The sequence below is a fragment of the Haliotis rubra genome, unplaced genomic scaffold, assembly GCF_003918875.1.
Source record: "Haliotis rubra isolate DU_JTF1 unplaced genomic scaffold, ASM391887v1 Scf870, whole genome shotgun sequence".
In the NCBI taxonomy this organism is placed as follows: domain Eukaryota; kingdom Metazoa; phylum Mollusca; class Gastropoda; order Lepetellida; family Haliotidae; genus Haliotis; species Haliotis rubra.
Genome location: NW_025767602.1, coordinates 40,795 through 57,295, shown reverse-complemented (window position 1 = coordinate 57,295; position 16,501 = coordinate 40,795). Strand labels below are relative to the sequence as shown.

Sequence of the window (16,501 nt, the reverse complement as noted above, 5' to 3'; positions counted from 1 at the left end):
TCCGTTCTGCTCGACACCCTAAATATTAGCAATACGTACATCCAAAGTACTACCTAGGCCGACAATTTCTTATTGTAAATTCTATGAGGATTGTACACTTGTGTATTGCGTCAGTGACAGGACCTAGGACCAGGGTGTTACGACGTTTACGTCAATATGTTTTACAATTTACCTTTTTATTACAATTTACGTCAAGGGTTATTACAACTTGCTGCAAGTATTACAATTTACGTTTTAAGCTCAATTTACGTCAAGGGTTATTACAACTTGCTGCAAGTATTACAATTTACGTTTTTAGTACAATTTACGTCAAGGGTTATTACAACTTGATGCAAGTATTACAATTTGAGATTTTAGTACAATTTACGTCGTACCACAGGATAAAGTCACCGTCAGAGTAAGAAAACACAACTGGCACATACGTTTCACGATAAAAATCAAAACAGTATGTAATTTTCACGCTTGGAATGTTCCGTGAGATCAAATCAAACGTCAAGCAAACCTCCACGACGTTTTCGTCCGAAAAGTCTAGTTTGTGTGATTTGATCATGCATGCTCATTGACAAACACTTCCACAAGCAGTGCCGCACACAGAGACGCCGATAAAAGTATGAACATTATTTATTAATGAAAAAGAAGTCCCAATCTGAACTTAACGAGGTCAAGGTCATCTGATCAAAACGAAAAAAGAACCCCAAACAAGATCAACCTTGTACGGCCTCCATGTGAATGCTGGTTCTCACCAACCCCAGGCTAACCAATACCAGTGATGTCATTGTGGTGACCAAGCGTGGAGTGGTTTAAAAAATATAATGCTGCACTGGTGCTTAATTAAGACAAACATTTAAATCCCTTCACAATCTGAACTATGTATGCACGCTTGCGAAAATAGCGTTCAGTCACTTACACATCACACGTTGGGGTAATAGCACTGTCTTCCCTGGGAGCTGCAAAACAAAAAAACTACATCAAGTGCGTATATGCAAAAATATTCCTGATTTGATATTACAACTTACTTAATTTGTCAAGTGTGTTTTCGTCATATTTCTGCTCTTAGTGCAAAGACACCATCTCAATCTCTAACCTGTATATTTGATGTTTAACTTCACACAGTGTTACATCTGCATGGCTGCAGTCTGTCACTAAGAAGAAACTCTACAAACAAATTATTAATATGAGCAGCCTTCCATGAAGGGGATACCATGACACCCATTGAGCCACGTAATGGGACAACCTCATCAATATAGTCGTACTTGCTGTTTGGACCGTTTCACACACCGTATCCCCTCGTGGGTAAGTGGTTTCTATCATCTACTCTGTGTTAATTCATCTTATTCATTCTGTTCAAGTCAACAGTTATTGATTCTTTTGCTACTTTTTGTCTTCTGCAGTAGTCATGGCAGCAATTGTTCAAGTTATCCTACGTTTGCAACTACTGCAACGTATTGTCCAGCATAAATTGAATTTAGCACCTTTCTATGCGTTACCATGCCTGTCGCTGCGGTGAGTAAGACTGTATTTAGCGTTAGGTCGGCAATATGTCAGCCATATTGTGACGTGAACATTTACAAATTAAAAATGAATACATTTTGAACTCGCTGCAAGAGATTGTTTCTCACTATTTTCACGCTTTAAGACCAAATTCATGTCTGAAGCTGAAAAATGTTCAAACAGAATTATCCCATCCAACCCGTAACCCCCCAAATCCATCGCAATTATTAGGAATAATATGGATATAATTTTAACTTTGTTCTTAATGATTAATGTTCTTAACATCAACTGAACAATGTTTGGCGCCTATCCATTAAATCGGAGAGCCTGACCTACCGCTCCTGTTTGTCAGCTCTTTCGACAAGCATGGCCTACTCTACCATATGTTTAACAACTGAGTACTTAATCATCGTCACTGCGTTACTTCTTTTGTCGGCACGGCGGCTATGTACGTACCACTACACGTTGTATTACACCCCATTGACGGTGACATTACGACTCAATCACAATATTCCTGTGTATTCCTGGTGTTTTATAACTGCCGGAAACAGTCAATTCACTAGCATCTACAGGACAACGGCTATGAATGTTGCAACACATGGTTCCTTTTCTATGACCTGGTGAAGATTCCTGTGACGGATGGTGCCAATATCCCATGCTCATGACACTTACCTAAACAGGCGCAGCGGCCACAAAGCTACCATAGCCTTACGGCTGTCGTAACGCCTATACTTTAACATACACTTAAGAAAATCGTAGCTTTGTGAAACCTGACCATGAATCTAGTTGTTCTAGTCTTCTAGCTATATGATGGCGGTCTGTAAATAATCGAGTCTGGACCAGATAATCAACATCATGAGTATAAGTATACGCAATCGGGAACCGATGACATGTGTCAACTAAATCAGCGAGCCTGACCACCCGATCCCGTTAGTCGCCTCTTACGACAAGCATGGGTTGCTGAAGATCAATTCTAACCCGGATCTTAACGGGTCCTTGAATCGGGTAGTTAGTCCAGGGACTCAGCTGTAACTTCCTTGCTGACGCTTTCAGTCAGAGGTTTGTCACGACTCGTTTGTTTATAGGTAGATGGAACACGTATTACTTTCACTTTGCCACAAAGATACAGTTTACACACGTCACTTCTTATCATGACATACCTACCATCTGATTCAAATACGGTGAGGAGAGCGTTACCATCTGTATAGCAATGACCACACCATCCTCCACACCGAATCTCAATCAACTGGTCATTTGATGACCTTGTCACAATCGGTACTCCTCCAGTCTGCCGCCACATGACCTGTAAGAATTAGTTCAAGAAAAATCAACAAGATAAAATTGATGCACTTCGCCTTTCACATACGGTTGTTGCTTCCCTGATCTCCAGAGATCCATTGATAATGAATTCCCCTTATAGGCGAAATGGACACACACCAGTTCGGCATGGTATACCGATCGCAAGTTTGTCAACCACTGGCATCTCTGCTGTAGTCAAGCTAAGGCCAGACCAATTTTATTTCTTGTTTAACGGCTCCGCCGGTCGTGTTTTTGCAATAATAACAAAAATATTTATAATAATAATTTTCCCCGCTCAAAAATGATAATTCTATCTTTTTATTGACCAAAAATGTAAACTTACAAGAAATGCTTTTAGATTGTTTTTGTTTTCTTGCCCCATATCCACTTCATAAATTGCAAAAAGTAAAATGCTTTTAGTATTTAAAAGAAATATTACTTTGACTGGTGGGGCTTTTCTCCACCTCTCTAAGAAACTGTTTATGAACCACAATTAAATAGTGACGATACAAGCCTAGTCGATTGTTCCATTGCAAGACACCTACACGAATGATACAAAATAGACAAATAGAGACGAAAGAAAATCAGAAAATAACAAACTGTTCATTGATATATACCATTAAAAAAGTAAGGGATATTCCATTTTGCGAGCATACCACTAGCTAATGCCAATGCATTTGAGAAAAGTAAAATATATCCATACAGATAAAACATTTCCAAAGGAATGGAATAAATTGTCACATTTTCCCTTAATTTCTCTTCATCATCTGTTTCCTCTGGCTTCATCATTTGCATTTTATCAATCTTGTAAATCCAATATCGCCTACTTTCTTAAATGGTATATTTCAAATCTCAGTCACGCTGTTAAACATTTTCTATATGATCTGACTTTCTGTCAGCTGATTTGATCCTTGTTTTCAAACGGTTATATAAGATCGTGATAAAATGGTGTTTTGATGCTAATGACTGAATGTTTTCAACCATCGTTAGGTCCATTGTTGATGTTAGAACTATAACATCTCATAATCGACATAAACGGTGAGATGTTGTTTAAAGATTTGAGATATTATGACCATGTAAACTCCTTGACCTTCACAGCTATGTTTTCAGTGTAAATATCAGATCATAACTACATCTTGAACGGGAGCATACAGGAATATTGGCAACGATCTGTTTGGCGTTCTAAAAGTTGAAGATAAGTAATCCAGGTATAATACTTTATGGATAACAACTGCTAAATTATATTTTGATGCGACGTTTCAGAACAAATTTGTCCCAAGCTATGAACTCTTGATTAAGACTAACGGTTTCGTTAAGAGCCAGCCCAGTGCCTCTCAGGTCCATTACCGCCCGTCCTCTTCTTCCACATGTGCTGTCTGATTGGGCGTAGCAGTCTCGGACTTCTCCCACAAGAGCATCCAGCGTGGTTGTCTTGTTGTAGAAGACATGATCTCTGGGCTTAACTTCCATTTTCTGTGAAATGAAGGTCTATCATCGCAGAGAATTGTTAACAAACAGGGAACATTTATAGTTAAATACCTGTTGAAATACTAAGGGGTGTTTAACGTCTGCATCCGGGAAGACAAGTGATACTGAATTCAGATTGTAGTTTCAGATGTGTGATTGAATTCTAACTCAGAGTGGTGGAGCCAGACTTGGCAAATGTCGAAACAGGTTTTCATAAAGGCGGTTAATAACGCAATTGTATGCTGAGTTTGACTGTTAAGAACTGTTCTGTTGATGCATTGCAGTGACTGTTTAGGGGAAGGTTCATCAACCTCCACATATAGATTGTCAGTCGAGGAGGTCCTAAAAGACAGGTTTGACGGTATATTGTGTGGCGTTTTGCTTAAAACAGATTCCATCATGGGCAGATAAGTCATAAGCTTGTTTAGAGTGGAGTTATGGTCTATACAAGTGAAAGAGAGTTAAATAGGCTTTAACAAATCAAGAGCCTTGGGACACTTTGCCTTCACATATATGTAGTAAGAATGTCACATCCCAAATATACTTAATGATGTAGGACGATATTTGATTTGGGTGGATCGGTTCCATCCTGGCACGTTTGGGTACAGGAATGAGTGTCGACGTTTCGTCTTATATATTTAATAGCGTTTCCAAACATGAACCGGATCAGAATTCATGAGCTGAAAACGCATTTTGTCAGTTCCTGCTGCAGTGTCGAGTTTGTGCCTGGGCAGTATGCAATTCAAGGAGAGAAAATCCTCACCATTATCAGCTGAAATTCAGTGGTTTCTTTTCTTGTTTTTGGTATTTCTTAAACTAAGTCTTGGCAATTTCAGTTTGTTGGTTGTTTAACGCCGCTTTCAGAAATATTCCAGCTATATTGTCTGAAATAATCGCGTCTGGACCTGACAATTTCAGATTTTTAAAGATGTTGTATCACCAACTTTGGGATCTCGAAAACAATGTTTAAATCCTTTGCCGACAAAGTACTGTAGAAATCTAGCAATATTCCAGCAATGCCAGGCCTGGGGACAGAAATGGGCTGCACACATTGTACCCATGTGGAAAATCGAATTCGGGTTTCGTCGTGATGAGCGGACGCTTTAACCACTAGACTACCCCACCGCCCTCATCAGCGGATTAGAGCGTCCGCCCGGAGAGCGGAAGGTCGCGGGTTCGATCCCCGACCGCGTCATACCAAAAGACGTTAAAATATGGTACTTGTTGGTCCCTGCCTGGCGCTCGGCATTAATGGGTACAATAAGGACTGGTCGGCTCGGAGTCAGTATAATGTGGGGTATTCATGTTTCACTGCGGTATGGTATCTCAGTGGGCTGGTTATATAAAACCAGCTTCAGTCTGGGCTAGTACAAGCAGACGCACATACACATACACACGCATGCACGTCGTCATATGAGCGAAATATTCTCCAGCACGACGTAAAACCCAATTTCACCTCACCTCACCTCATCAGCGGAACTGATAATTGTAGGTAAAGATAATCATGGACATTGTTCAAAACATTTGAATCCATAAGGGAAAGATCAAAAGCAAAGTATGTTCTAGTGCAAGATTTGTTGGTTTGTTGTTTAACGTCACTTGCCAATATTCCAGCTATATGTCTGTAAATAATCGAGTCTGGACCAGACAATCGATAGATAACATGATGAGCCTCGATCTACGCAATTGGGATACGGTGACATGTGTCAACCAAATCAGCGAGCCTGACCACCCGATTCCTTTAGTCGCCTCTTACGACAGGCATGGGTTGCTGAACGCGGGTGTGCACGGGTCTCTAGTGTCAGGTGTTAACGGGTGCAGCAACATAGTGCACCAGTGGCAGTCCTGCCCTGCCCTGTCCATCTGAATCAACCAATGAGCAGTGCAAGGTCCCGCGTCAAAATACAATACTTGTTTAAACCTTCCCATTTATTAAATTGTTCACAATAACCTTCAGGCATGTTTGGGAATGCTTTTCACTCACACATCAGTGTAGCTGATAGATGAACATGAACACTTTTTGTGTTCAGTTCCTCCATACGCATTAAAGATGCACCAACCACATCAGTTTACCGTTATCCGTGCACCACGATAATTTACCCAAAGACACTCGATTATCGGTACGTTTTGGTGTAATTTAGACGTTTCTTATAAGTACTGCTATATATGATCATACTGTCACTTACCTCAATGTCCAAGCCAAACTTTGAAAATACGAAATATCCGAGCTGTGGTTTATCATTAGGACTTTCTCCAGTGCAGTAGTAATTTTTTAGGCTGGGTGCATCCATGAAATATGGTGTAGGAAGTGAGATGTACTCAGAGGGTGTACTGTTCATTGCATGACAGTACACCTTCACTCTAACTCCATCTAGTTGCCTTGGATACAGCCAATACTCTCCGTCAGTGTTCGTGGAACTGAGTTGCAGAACCTCGGAACAGTTGGACACAGCTGAAACGACAGATGAATTTCCCTGCAGGTGAGCTTAGGCAATCACTGAAAATCTACTGAGCAGTACAGGGCATTCGATGTCTATACATGTAGTATCATATCCCATAGGAACCCTACCATTAAGACATAGTACTGACTCGGGCTGGGAATGCGGTTGGAGACTGAAGGCTTTTTGCAATGAGTGCTTCAAGACACTCACTCTTCTTGGAAATACATTGTACGTGTTTGCTCTCAACACACTCGCAAGACAGAACGATATATTAAGAACACCGGGTGTTATCACTGATGTTCAGTGGTTCATTTATATTTTCCTGTAATCTTTTCTACCTGTTAAAATGACAACCCTGTAGAAACAGAATTATGATTGAAACATTTCAATTCTAAACATGACCTCATAGTTATACCTTTAACGAATAAATTCATCTTAGAAAGATATATAATATTAGAGCGTGTGTCAATGAATCACAATGATAGTCAAACCGACGTTGCCTTCTCATTAGAAAGAATATATATATGTAACCTATTTATATATATATATATATATATATATATATATATATATATGTCTTTGAATATATGTAGTGAAGATTTCTGCAAACTGAATTCATCAAATATGATCCTTTATTCACCACCATTTCCTTCATTTCGAAGTTCAGAGCGTGTGTCGATGAATCACAATGATAGTCAAATCGACGTTGCCTTCTCATTAGAAGGAATATATGTAGCCTATTTATATATTTATATACATTTATATTTATATATTTATATATATGTCTTTGAATATATGTAGTGAAGATTTCCGCAAACTGAATTCATCAAATATGATCCTTTATTCACCACCATTTCTTTCATTTCGAAGTTCCTATGTTACCGTGTTATGTCAACTTACGCAAGCATGTCATCGTGGTCCACGTTCCATCCGGCTTACATGTCATGTTTCCACACGGCACAAATCCCACTTGGCACCTCAAAGAATGGTTTATCCGAGTGAACTGTCTGACGACTGAAGAATCGACGTATTCTACAGTCGGTGGGGCCCTGCAGTCTACAAAATATATAGTATAATGTATTGTTGAGGAATCAGCTCCTGAATTTATTGTACTAAAACAATCTTTATTTATCAACACTGTACAATAAGCATTCGTTTCATAAACTTCAAAACTTGTTTGTATTCAAATTTGGACACTAAAGATACAATATTCCACTGACTTTCAATGTGCTTTAAGGTGAGTGAGTGTGTGAGTGAGTTGAGTTTTACGCCGCACTCAGCAATATTCCAGCTATATGGCGGCGGTCTGTAAATAATCGAGTCTGGACCAGACAATCCAGTGATCAACAGCATGAACATCGATCTGCGCAATTGGGAACCGATGACATGTGTCAAGTTACTGTCAACCAAATCAGCGAGTCTGACCACCCGAACCCGTTAGTCGCCTCTTGCTACAAGCATAGTTGCCTTTTGTGGCAAGTATAGGTTGCTGAAGACCTATTCTACCCCGGATCTTCACGGGTAGCTGCTTGATCAACAACAGAGCTTTAAGGTGAGGAGAATGAAGATAAATAACGCTATCATAAATGTTCTACGTGTTTATTAGTACCTTCTGTTTAGCTATTCGTGTTGGTACTTACATCTCCCCCAGTAGTGATTTGTCAGTTAGTTTGATGGTTGGGTTCCCTGAATTGAAGCGATTGGTGCAATAGTGGGCTAACCATCAAAAGCATATTTTCGAGAAAAATCTATATCCTGCTTTTGATTTTGATTCAAAATCATATACAACTAATTTTTAAATGTAATATGTTATCCTACTGATCTGAGTAAACAGTTTTATCCCGTTCCAGACAAGACTGGTTCTGATTGTGTATAGCGCTAGCACTGGCGTCCCTATTGGATACTCAACTCTTGCAGGAGGAAATATCATCTCTGTCGTCACTGGAAGAAACAAGCTTATGTGTTTTATTGTTATATAATGACTAGATTATTGTGGTTTTGTGGTGAAACACAATGTTCCTCACAGGTATTACTTCGAATCAAGGACAATAACGTTTTGGATATATTAAAGCATTTATTACCTTTGGCAAAACATATAAAAGGTCACTCTGACCTAACGTAACCAGTAAGTATCAATGACATACATTTCATGTTACTTAAACACGATGAAACACCTGGCATCTCAAATATAAACCCAAACACACTCATTAATTTCTACAGCCGTCAGGTTATAACAAACCATTGTGTCAGAAGGTGCCAATACTAAACAAACAAGACCTCTAGATGAATGAGATGTTTAGATTATGACTCGTATATGACGGAAAACTACCTGTATGCCCCTTTACAAATCCAATATTCTCGGATTTTGTTTGGAATGTTGTGATGTCTATGCCAGGAACCCCATCCGAGATTCTCTTACTTAATGCTCTTTCCACTCTATCATTACTGACAGCCTTTGTGCATGTTTGAATGTCCACCAACAATAACGTGATACTGACGGCTTTTCTATCGCCTACTTACACTGTATCCAGGACATATCAGCGTTTGGGTTTATCTGAATGTAACCTGTCAGGTAAGATTTCTGAATATCAAAGTCTACCAATCAATACAAAGCATTGTAAAGTTGCTCTCGATTGCCCCATGTCATTCGCTCAAAGCACTTAATTGGGCGTTTACAGTTGCTTCCAACAGTTGTGTCTATAGTGTAAAGTTGATCAGAGTTTCGGTGAGATTGTCTCTCTTTCCGGCCTCACTTACCAATGTTTACAGTTCTCAAGCGCGAATTATCTGCCTCCTGTTGCAGGCTGGGAAATTCATTCTCAAAGCAAACAAAATAATGCGTTCTGATTGGTTAAAATTACGTTCTTGATCATACACAACTAATGCCTAAAGACAATTTCTAGTTTTATCATCAAGAAAAAGAAAACCCGTTTGCCGCAACGCGAGATGCTATTTAGTCATGCAGGGCTGTTCCCAGGGAAGGGAGGTTACTCTTCTGAACACTTCTGTGGCCATATCTCTAAATGTGAAAGGCACCAAGAGCTGCAATTTAGAAAACACAATTCTGGCATTTCCCTAGGGCTAGCCACCTCCAGACATCGATAGACCAGTACTGGTTGCACGGCTAGGGTAGTGAAGACGAGACGAGATCTCACAAGTAAATTTTAAAAGGGGTGGTTTTGAGCTTGAACGGACTTACTTCTAATCTCAATGAGCTAAACGTTTCCGCTTGGCTGCTATATTTTATACTCTTTGTTTCTGCTAATACCGGGATTACAAACATTTCCGGGATTGCCGGGATACAGTACACTCTACTACATCATGACCTTACAGTACACTCTACTACATCATCATCTTACAGTACACTCTACTACATCATGACCTTACAGTACCCTCTACTACATCATGACCTTACAGTACACTCTACTACATCATGACCTTACAGTACGCTCTATTACATCAAGACCTTACAGTCCTCTCTACTACATCAAGACGTTAAAGTACATTCTACTTCATCATGACCTTACAGTACATTCTACTACATCATGACCTTACATGACATTCTACTACATTATCATCTTAAAGTACACTCTACTACATCATGACCTTACAGTACACTCTACTTCATAAAGACCTTACAGTACACTCTACTACATCATCATCTTACAGTACACTCTACTACATCATCACCTTACAGTACACTCTATTACAACAAGACCTTACAGTGCTCTCTACTACATCAAGACCTTAAAGTACACTCTACTACATCTTGAAATTACAGTACACTCAACAGCATCACGACCTTACAGTACACTCTACAACGTCAAGACGTTACAGTACGCTCTACTTCATCATGACCTTACAGTACACTTTACAACGTCATGATCTTACAGTACTATCTACTACATCATGTTCCTACCCTACACTCTACTACATCATGACCTTACAGTACACTCTACTACATCATGACCTTACAGTACACTCTACTACATCATGACCTTACAGTACACTCTACTACGTCATGACGTTAGAGTACACTCTACTTCATCACGACCTTACAGTACACTCTACTACGTCAAGACGTTACAGTACGCTCTACTTCATCATGACCTTACAGTACACTTTACAACGTCATGATCTTACAGTACTATCTACTACATCATGTTCCTACCCTACACTCTACTACATCATGACCTTACAGTACACTCTACTACATCATGACCTTATAGTACACTCTAATACATAATGACCTTACAGTACACTCTACTACGTCATGACGTTACAGTATGCTCTACTACATCATGATCTTACAGTACACTCTATTACATCATGACCTTACGGTACGCTCTACTACATCATGACCATACAGTACGCTCTATTACATCATGACATTACAGTACACTCTACTACATCATGACCTTACAGTACACTCTACTAGTACACTCTACTACATCATGACCTTACAGTACACTCTACTACGTCATGACGTTAGAGTACACTCTACTTCATCACGACCTTACAGTACACTCTACTACGTCAAGACGTTACAGTACGCTCTACTTCATCATGACCTTACAGTACACTTTACAACGTCATGATCTTACAGTACTATCTACTACATCATGTTCCTACCCTACACTCTACTACATCATGACCTTACAGTACACTCTACTTCATCATGACCTTACAGTACACTTTACAACGTCATGATCTTACAGTACTATCTACTACATCATGTTCCTACCCTACACTCTACTACATCATGACCTTACAGTACACTCTACTACATCTTGAAATTACAGTACACTCTACAGCATCATGACCTTACAGTACACTCTACTACATCAAAACCTAACAGTACACTCTACTTCATCATGACCTTACAGTACACTCTACTTCATCATGACCTTACAGTACACACTACTTCATCATGACATTACAGTACACTCTACTACATCATGACTTTACAGTACCATTTACTTCGTCATGACCTTACAGTACACACTACTTCATCATGACATTACAGTACGCTCTACAACGTCAAGACCTTACAGTACACTCTACTTCATCACGACCTTGCAGTACACTCTACTACATCAAGACGTTACAGTACGCTCTACTTCATCATGACCTTACAGTACACTTTACAACGTCATGATCTTACAGTACTATCTACTACATCATGTTCCTACCCTACGCTCTACTACATCATGACCTTACAGTACACTCTACTACATCATGACCTTACAGTACACTCTACTACATCATGACCTTATAGTACACTCTAATACATAATGACCTTACAGTACACTCTACTACGTCATGACGTTACAGTACGCTCTACTACATCATGACCTTACAGTACACTCTATTACATCATGACCTTACGGTACGCTCTACTACATCATGACCATACAGTACACTCTATTACATCATGACATTACAGTACACTCTACTACATCATGACCTTACAGTACACTCTACTAGTACACTCTACTACATCATGACCTTACAGTACACTCTACTACGTCATGACGTTAGAGTACACTCTACTTCATCACGACCTTACAGTACACTCTACTACGTCAAGACGTTACAGTACGCTCTTCTTCATCATGACCTTACAGTACACTTTACAACGTCATGATCTTACAGTACTATCTACTACATCATGTTCCTACCCTACACTCTACTACATCATGACCTTATAGTACACTCTAATACATAATGACCTTACAGTACACTCTACTACGTCATGACGTTACAGTACGCTCTACTACATCATGATCTTACAGTACACTCTATTACATCATGACCTTACGGTACGCTCTACTACATCATGACCTTACAGTACACTCTATTACATCATGACATTACAGTACATTCTACTACATCATGACCTTACAGTACACTCTACTAGTACACTCTACTACATCATGACCTTACAGTACACTCTACTACGTCATGACGTTAGAGTACACTCTACTTCATCACGACCTTACAGTACACTCTACTACGTCAAGACGTTACAGTACGCTCTACTTCATCATGACCTTACAGTACACTCTACTTCATCATGACCTTACAGTACACTTTACAACGTCATGATCTTACAGTACTATCTATTACATCATGTTCCTACCCTACACTCTACTACATCATGTGCTTACAGTACACTCTACTACATCATGACCTTACAGAACCCTCTACTACATCATGACCTTATAGTACACTCTAATACATAATGACCTTACAGTACACTCTACTACGTCATGACGTTACAGTTCGCTCTACTACATCATGATCTTACAGTACACTATATTACATCATGACCTTACGGTACGCTCTACTACATCATGACCTTACAGTACACTCTATTACATCATGACATTACAGTACATTCTACTACATCATGACCTTACAGTACACTCTACTAGTACACTCTACTTCATCACGACCTTACAGTACACTCTACTACGTCAAGACGTTACAGTACGCTCTACTTCATCATGACCTTACAGTACACTTTACAACGTCATGATCTTACAGTACTATCTACTACATCATGTTCCTACCCTACACTCTACTACATCATGACCTTACAGTACACTCTACTACATCATGACCTTACAGTACACTCTACTACATCATGACCTTATAGTACACTCTAATACATAATGACCTTACAGTACACTCTACTACGTCATGACGTTACAGTACGCTCTACTACATCATGACCTTACATTACACTCTATAACATCATGACCTTACGGTACGCTCTACTACATCATGACCATACAGTACACTCTATTACATCATGACATTACAGTACACTCTACTACATCATGACCTTACAGTACACTCTACTAGTACACTCTACTACATCATGACCTTACAGTACACTCTACTACGTCATGACGTTAGAGTACACTCTACTTCATCATGACCTTACAGTACACACTACTTTATCATGACCTTACAGTACACACTACTTTATCATGACCTTGCAGTACACTCTACTACATCATGACCTTACAGTACAGTCAACTTCATCATGAACTTAAAGTACACTCTACTAGTACACTCTACTACATCATGACTTTACAGTACACTCTACTACATTATGACCATACAGTACACTCTTCCAGTACCCTGTACTACATCCTGACCTCACAGTACACTCTATCATGTCATGACGTTACAGTACCCTTTACTTCATCATGACCATACAGTACACACTACTTCATCATGAACTTAAAGTACACTCTACTAGTACACTCAACTACATCATGACCTTACAGTACACTCTACTACATCATGACCTTACAGTACACTGTACTAGTACACTCTACTTCATCATGATCTTACAGTACACTCTACTACATCATGTTCTTACAGTACACTTTACTACATCATGACCTTACAGTACCCTCTACTTCATCATTACCTTACAATACACTCTACAACGTCATGATTTTGCAGTACTCTCTACTACATCATGTTCTTATGGCACGCTCTACTACATCATGACCTCACAGTACACTCTACTATGTCATGACTTTACAGTACCCCCTACTTCATCATGACCTTACAGTACACACTACTTCATCATGAACTTAAAGTACACTCTACTAGTACACTCAGCTACATCATGATCTTACAGTACACTCTACTACATCATGACCTTACAGTACACTCTACTAGTACACTCTACTTTATCATGACCTTACAGTACGCTCTACTTCATCAAGACCTTACGGTACACTCTCCTACATCATGACCTTACAGGACCCTCGTACTTCACTTAAGGACCCTTGAAATCAGTAAGTGGGGTCCTGTGGACCCCTTATTCGTTTTGGCAATGTAAAACCCTGTTAACCTAGTCCAAATGAGTGAGTGAGTGAGTTTAGTTTTACGCCGCACTCAGCAATATTCCAGCTATATGGCGGCGGTCTGTAAATAATCGAGTCTGGACCAGACAATCCAGTGATCAACAGCATGAGCATCGATCTGCGCAATTGGGAACCGATGACATGTGTCAACCAGGTCAGCGAAACTGACCACCCGATCCCGTTAGTCGCCTCTTACGACAAGATAGTCGCCTTTTTATGGCAAGCACATGGGTTGCTGAAGACCTATTCTACCCCGGATCTTCACGGGTCACCTAGTCCAAAACCTAAAAGGCAACCTTTTCGCTGCGAGTTAAGCCAGGTCTTATATTTTTCAGTCCCCAAAGCAAACTACCAGAAGACTATAAATATATCACACCGTGTACCTACACGCAAGGATACACTTCACTTCGCCGCCATCTGCTTCTAGGCACACAGTGTTGTTAGGACAGGAGTGGTCTTTACAACCGCCTAGTATTCCCTGTAGCAGATTCAGGTGAAAACACACATGAAAGATTCAACAAAGATATCTCTTTTCAAAACTACAAACCGGTTAATGAATGCGACTAACACACACAGACACTTTACACGGGGGAAACTATTGATAAAGAAATTTTACTCAAATAGTACAAAGGTATCTGATTAAGAATGAGGATAACTTTATGGAGATACAACTTCTATATTCTGTGAAAGGCGACAACATGAGAATCTATGTCGAAACGTAGCCTTTCACAGAAGAAAGACGTTGCACGTCCAGAAAATTATCCTCATTCTTCATTACCTCAATTTCTAAAATGCCCATCAGTTATGAATCTGAATAGTCAATGTTGTAATGAACAAATCCTGAACTATACAAATTGAAAGGAACTTCATTTGGCACTGAACATGTGGCATCGTTTGTTTCTACCGCTGAATATACAAAACTAGTGGCCTCCTTCGGCAACAGAGCGATATTCATTTTATTTCTTCAGTTTGTCCTGTATAGGAAGAAATGAAATGGATCTTAAGTTGAAAATAAAAACAGTTCCACATAATATATTTTCCCAAAGGGGGTGAGAAGCTACATCTATTAAACGGGGTTTCTGAGAAGACTATACGAACATTAGTCTGCATGAAACAGGGTTACTATATATTAAGCAACAACAGTCACCTGTGGCCAATCTTCCGACTTAGAGAACACAAAGCCTGGCGCTGTTTCCAAGGAACTTGCAGATCCATCCTCACAACTCAGCTCGCATGTTCCGTCATCAAGCTGAAAGTTGTAAGACTTGCACATAGTTCTTAGAAGACATTCCTTTGCACAGCTAACAATGCCTGCAGTGGTGAATGTTTCAATGACAACACCCTTCAGCCTTGAACCTTGTATCACAGGTAGTTGACTTAAGGGGGAGCATGTCTTCTCGTTGGCGGCAACAAGGGTGAGATATAGAAGACATATGCTGTGAATCCTGCAGCTGATAAGACAAATCATTTTAACTTCACAACATACAACACTTCAGGGAGGTTATCCGTTGAGAAATATATCCTGGATTGTCGGAGTACTGACGAACACAACTTCAGTTCCCACTGACATGTTCCACTGTGATAAGACTACAGATGTCCACAGATACCGTATGCATTATTTATGTTCACAAAGTCACACGTGACAAGTAGGTTTATTGCAGCCTAGCTGGGCGTAATTAAAACATAATCTCATTTGTTATGGTAACCAGACTGTCGTAAGAAGCATGTTTTGAAAAACCTCAACGCATTTGTATCGCAACTGACATTTCCTTTCAAGAAGACGCTTTAACAACACGAACATGAAATGAAACATAATGAATGGTTGTCACAGAGGTCTACTCAATTATATATGTCAACCGAAAGCATAGATTTTATTTAAAACCGTATATTGAGAAACATAGGTCAGATCAG

General features: G+C 39.6%; 1 protein-coding gene across 2 annotated transcripts; it reads right to left on the bottom strand.

Annotated features, from left to right (window-relative positions):
• Window positions 1–249: 249 nt before the first annotated feature.
• LOC124263204 lies at window positions 250–16,296 on the bottom strand. 2 transcript variants are annotated; one of them, XM_046697784.1, is made up of 7 exons: window positions 15,738–16,296; window positions 14,978–15,068; window positions 7,599–7,754; window positions 6,444–6,709; window positions 4,096–4,263; window positions 2,656–2,794; window positions 250–947 (listed from the first exon to the last, which is right to left on the bottom strand). In XM_046697784.1, the coding sequence occupies exons 1-7, from the start codon at window positions 16,056–16,058 to the stop codon at window positions 904–906; spliced, it is 1,185 nt and encodes a 394-aa protein (XP_046553740.1). In that variant the 5' UTR covers window positions 16,059–16,296; the 3' UTR covers window positions 250–903. The 2 variants fall into 2 exon arrangements, with proteins under 2 accessions (XP_046553740.1, XP_046553742.1); XM_046697786.1 differs by having other exon boundaries at window positions 4,138–4,263.
• Window positions 16,297–16,501: the final 205 nt, after the last annotated feature.

Excerpts from the sequence above, each read along its gene's own strand:
- LOC124263204 (XM_046697784.1), bottom strand. The coding sequence starts at position 16,058 with ATGATTTGTCTTATCAGCTGCAGGATTCACAGCATATGTCTTCTATAT. Across the intron at positions 6,710-7,598 it reads GACCACGATGACATGCTTGC|CTGTGTCCAACTGTTCCGAG; the intron begins GTAAGTTGACAT and ends CTGTCGTTTCAG. Across the intron at positions 2,795-4,095 it reads GGCTGGCTCTTAACGAAACC|GTCATGTGGCGGCAGACTGG; the intron begins GTTAGTCTTAAT and ends TAATTCTTACAG.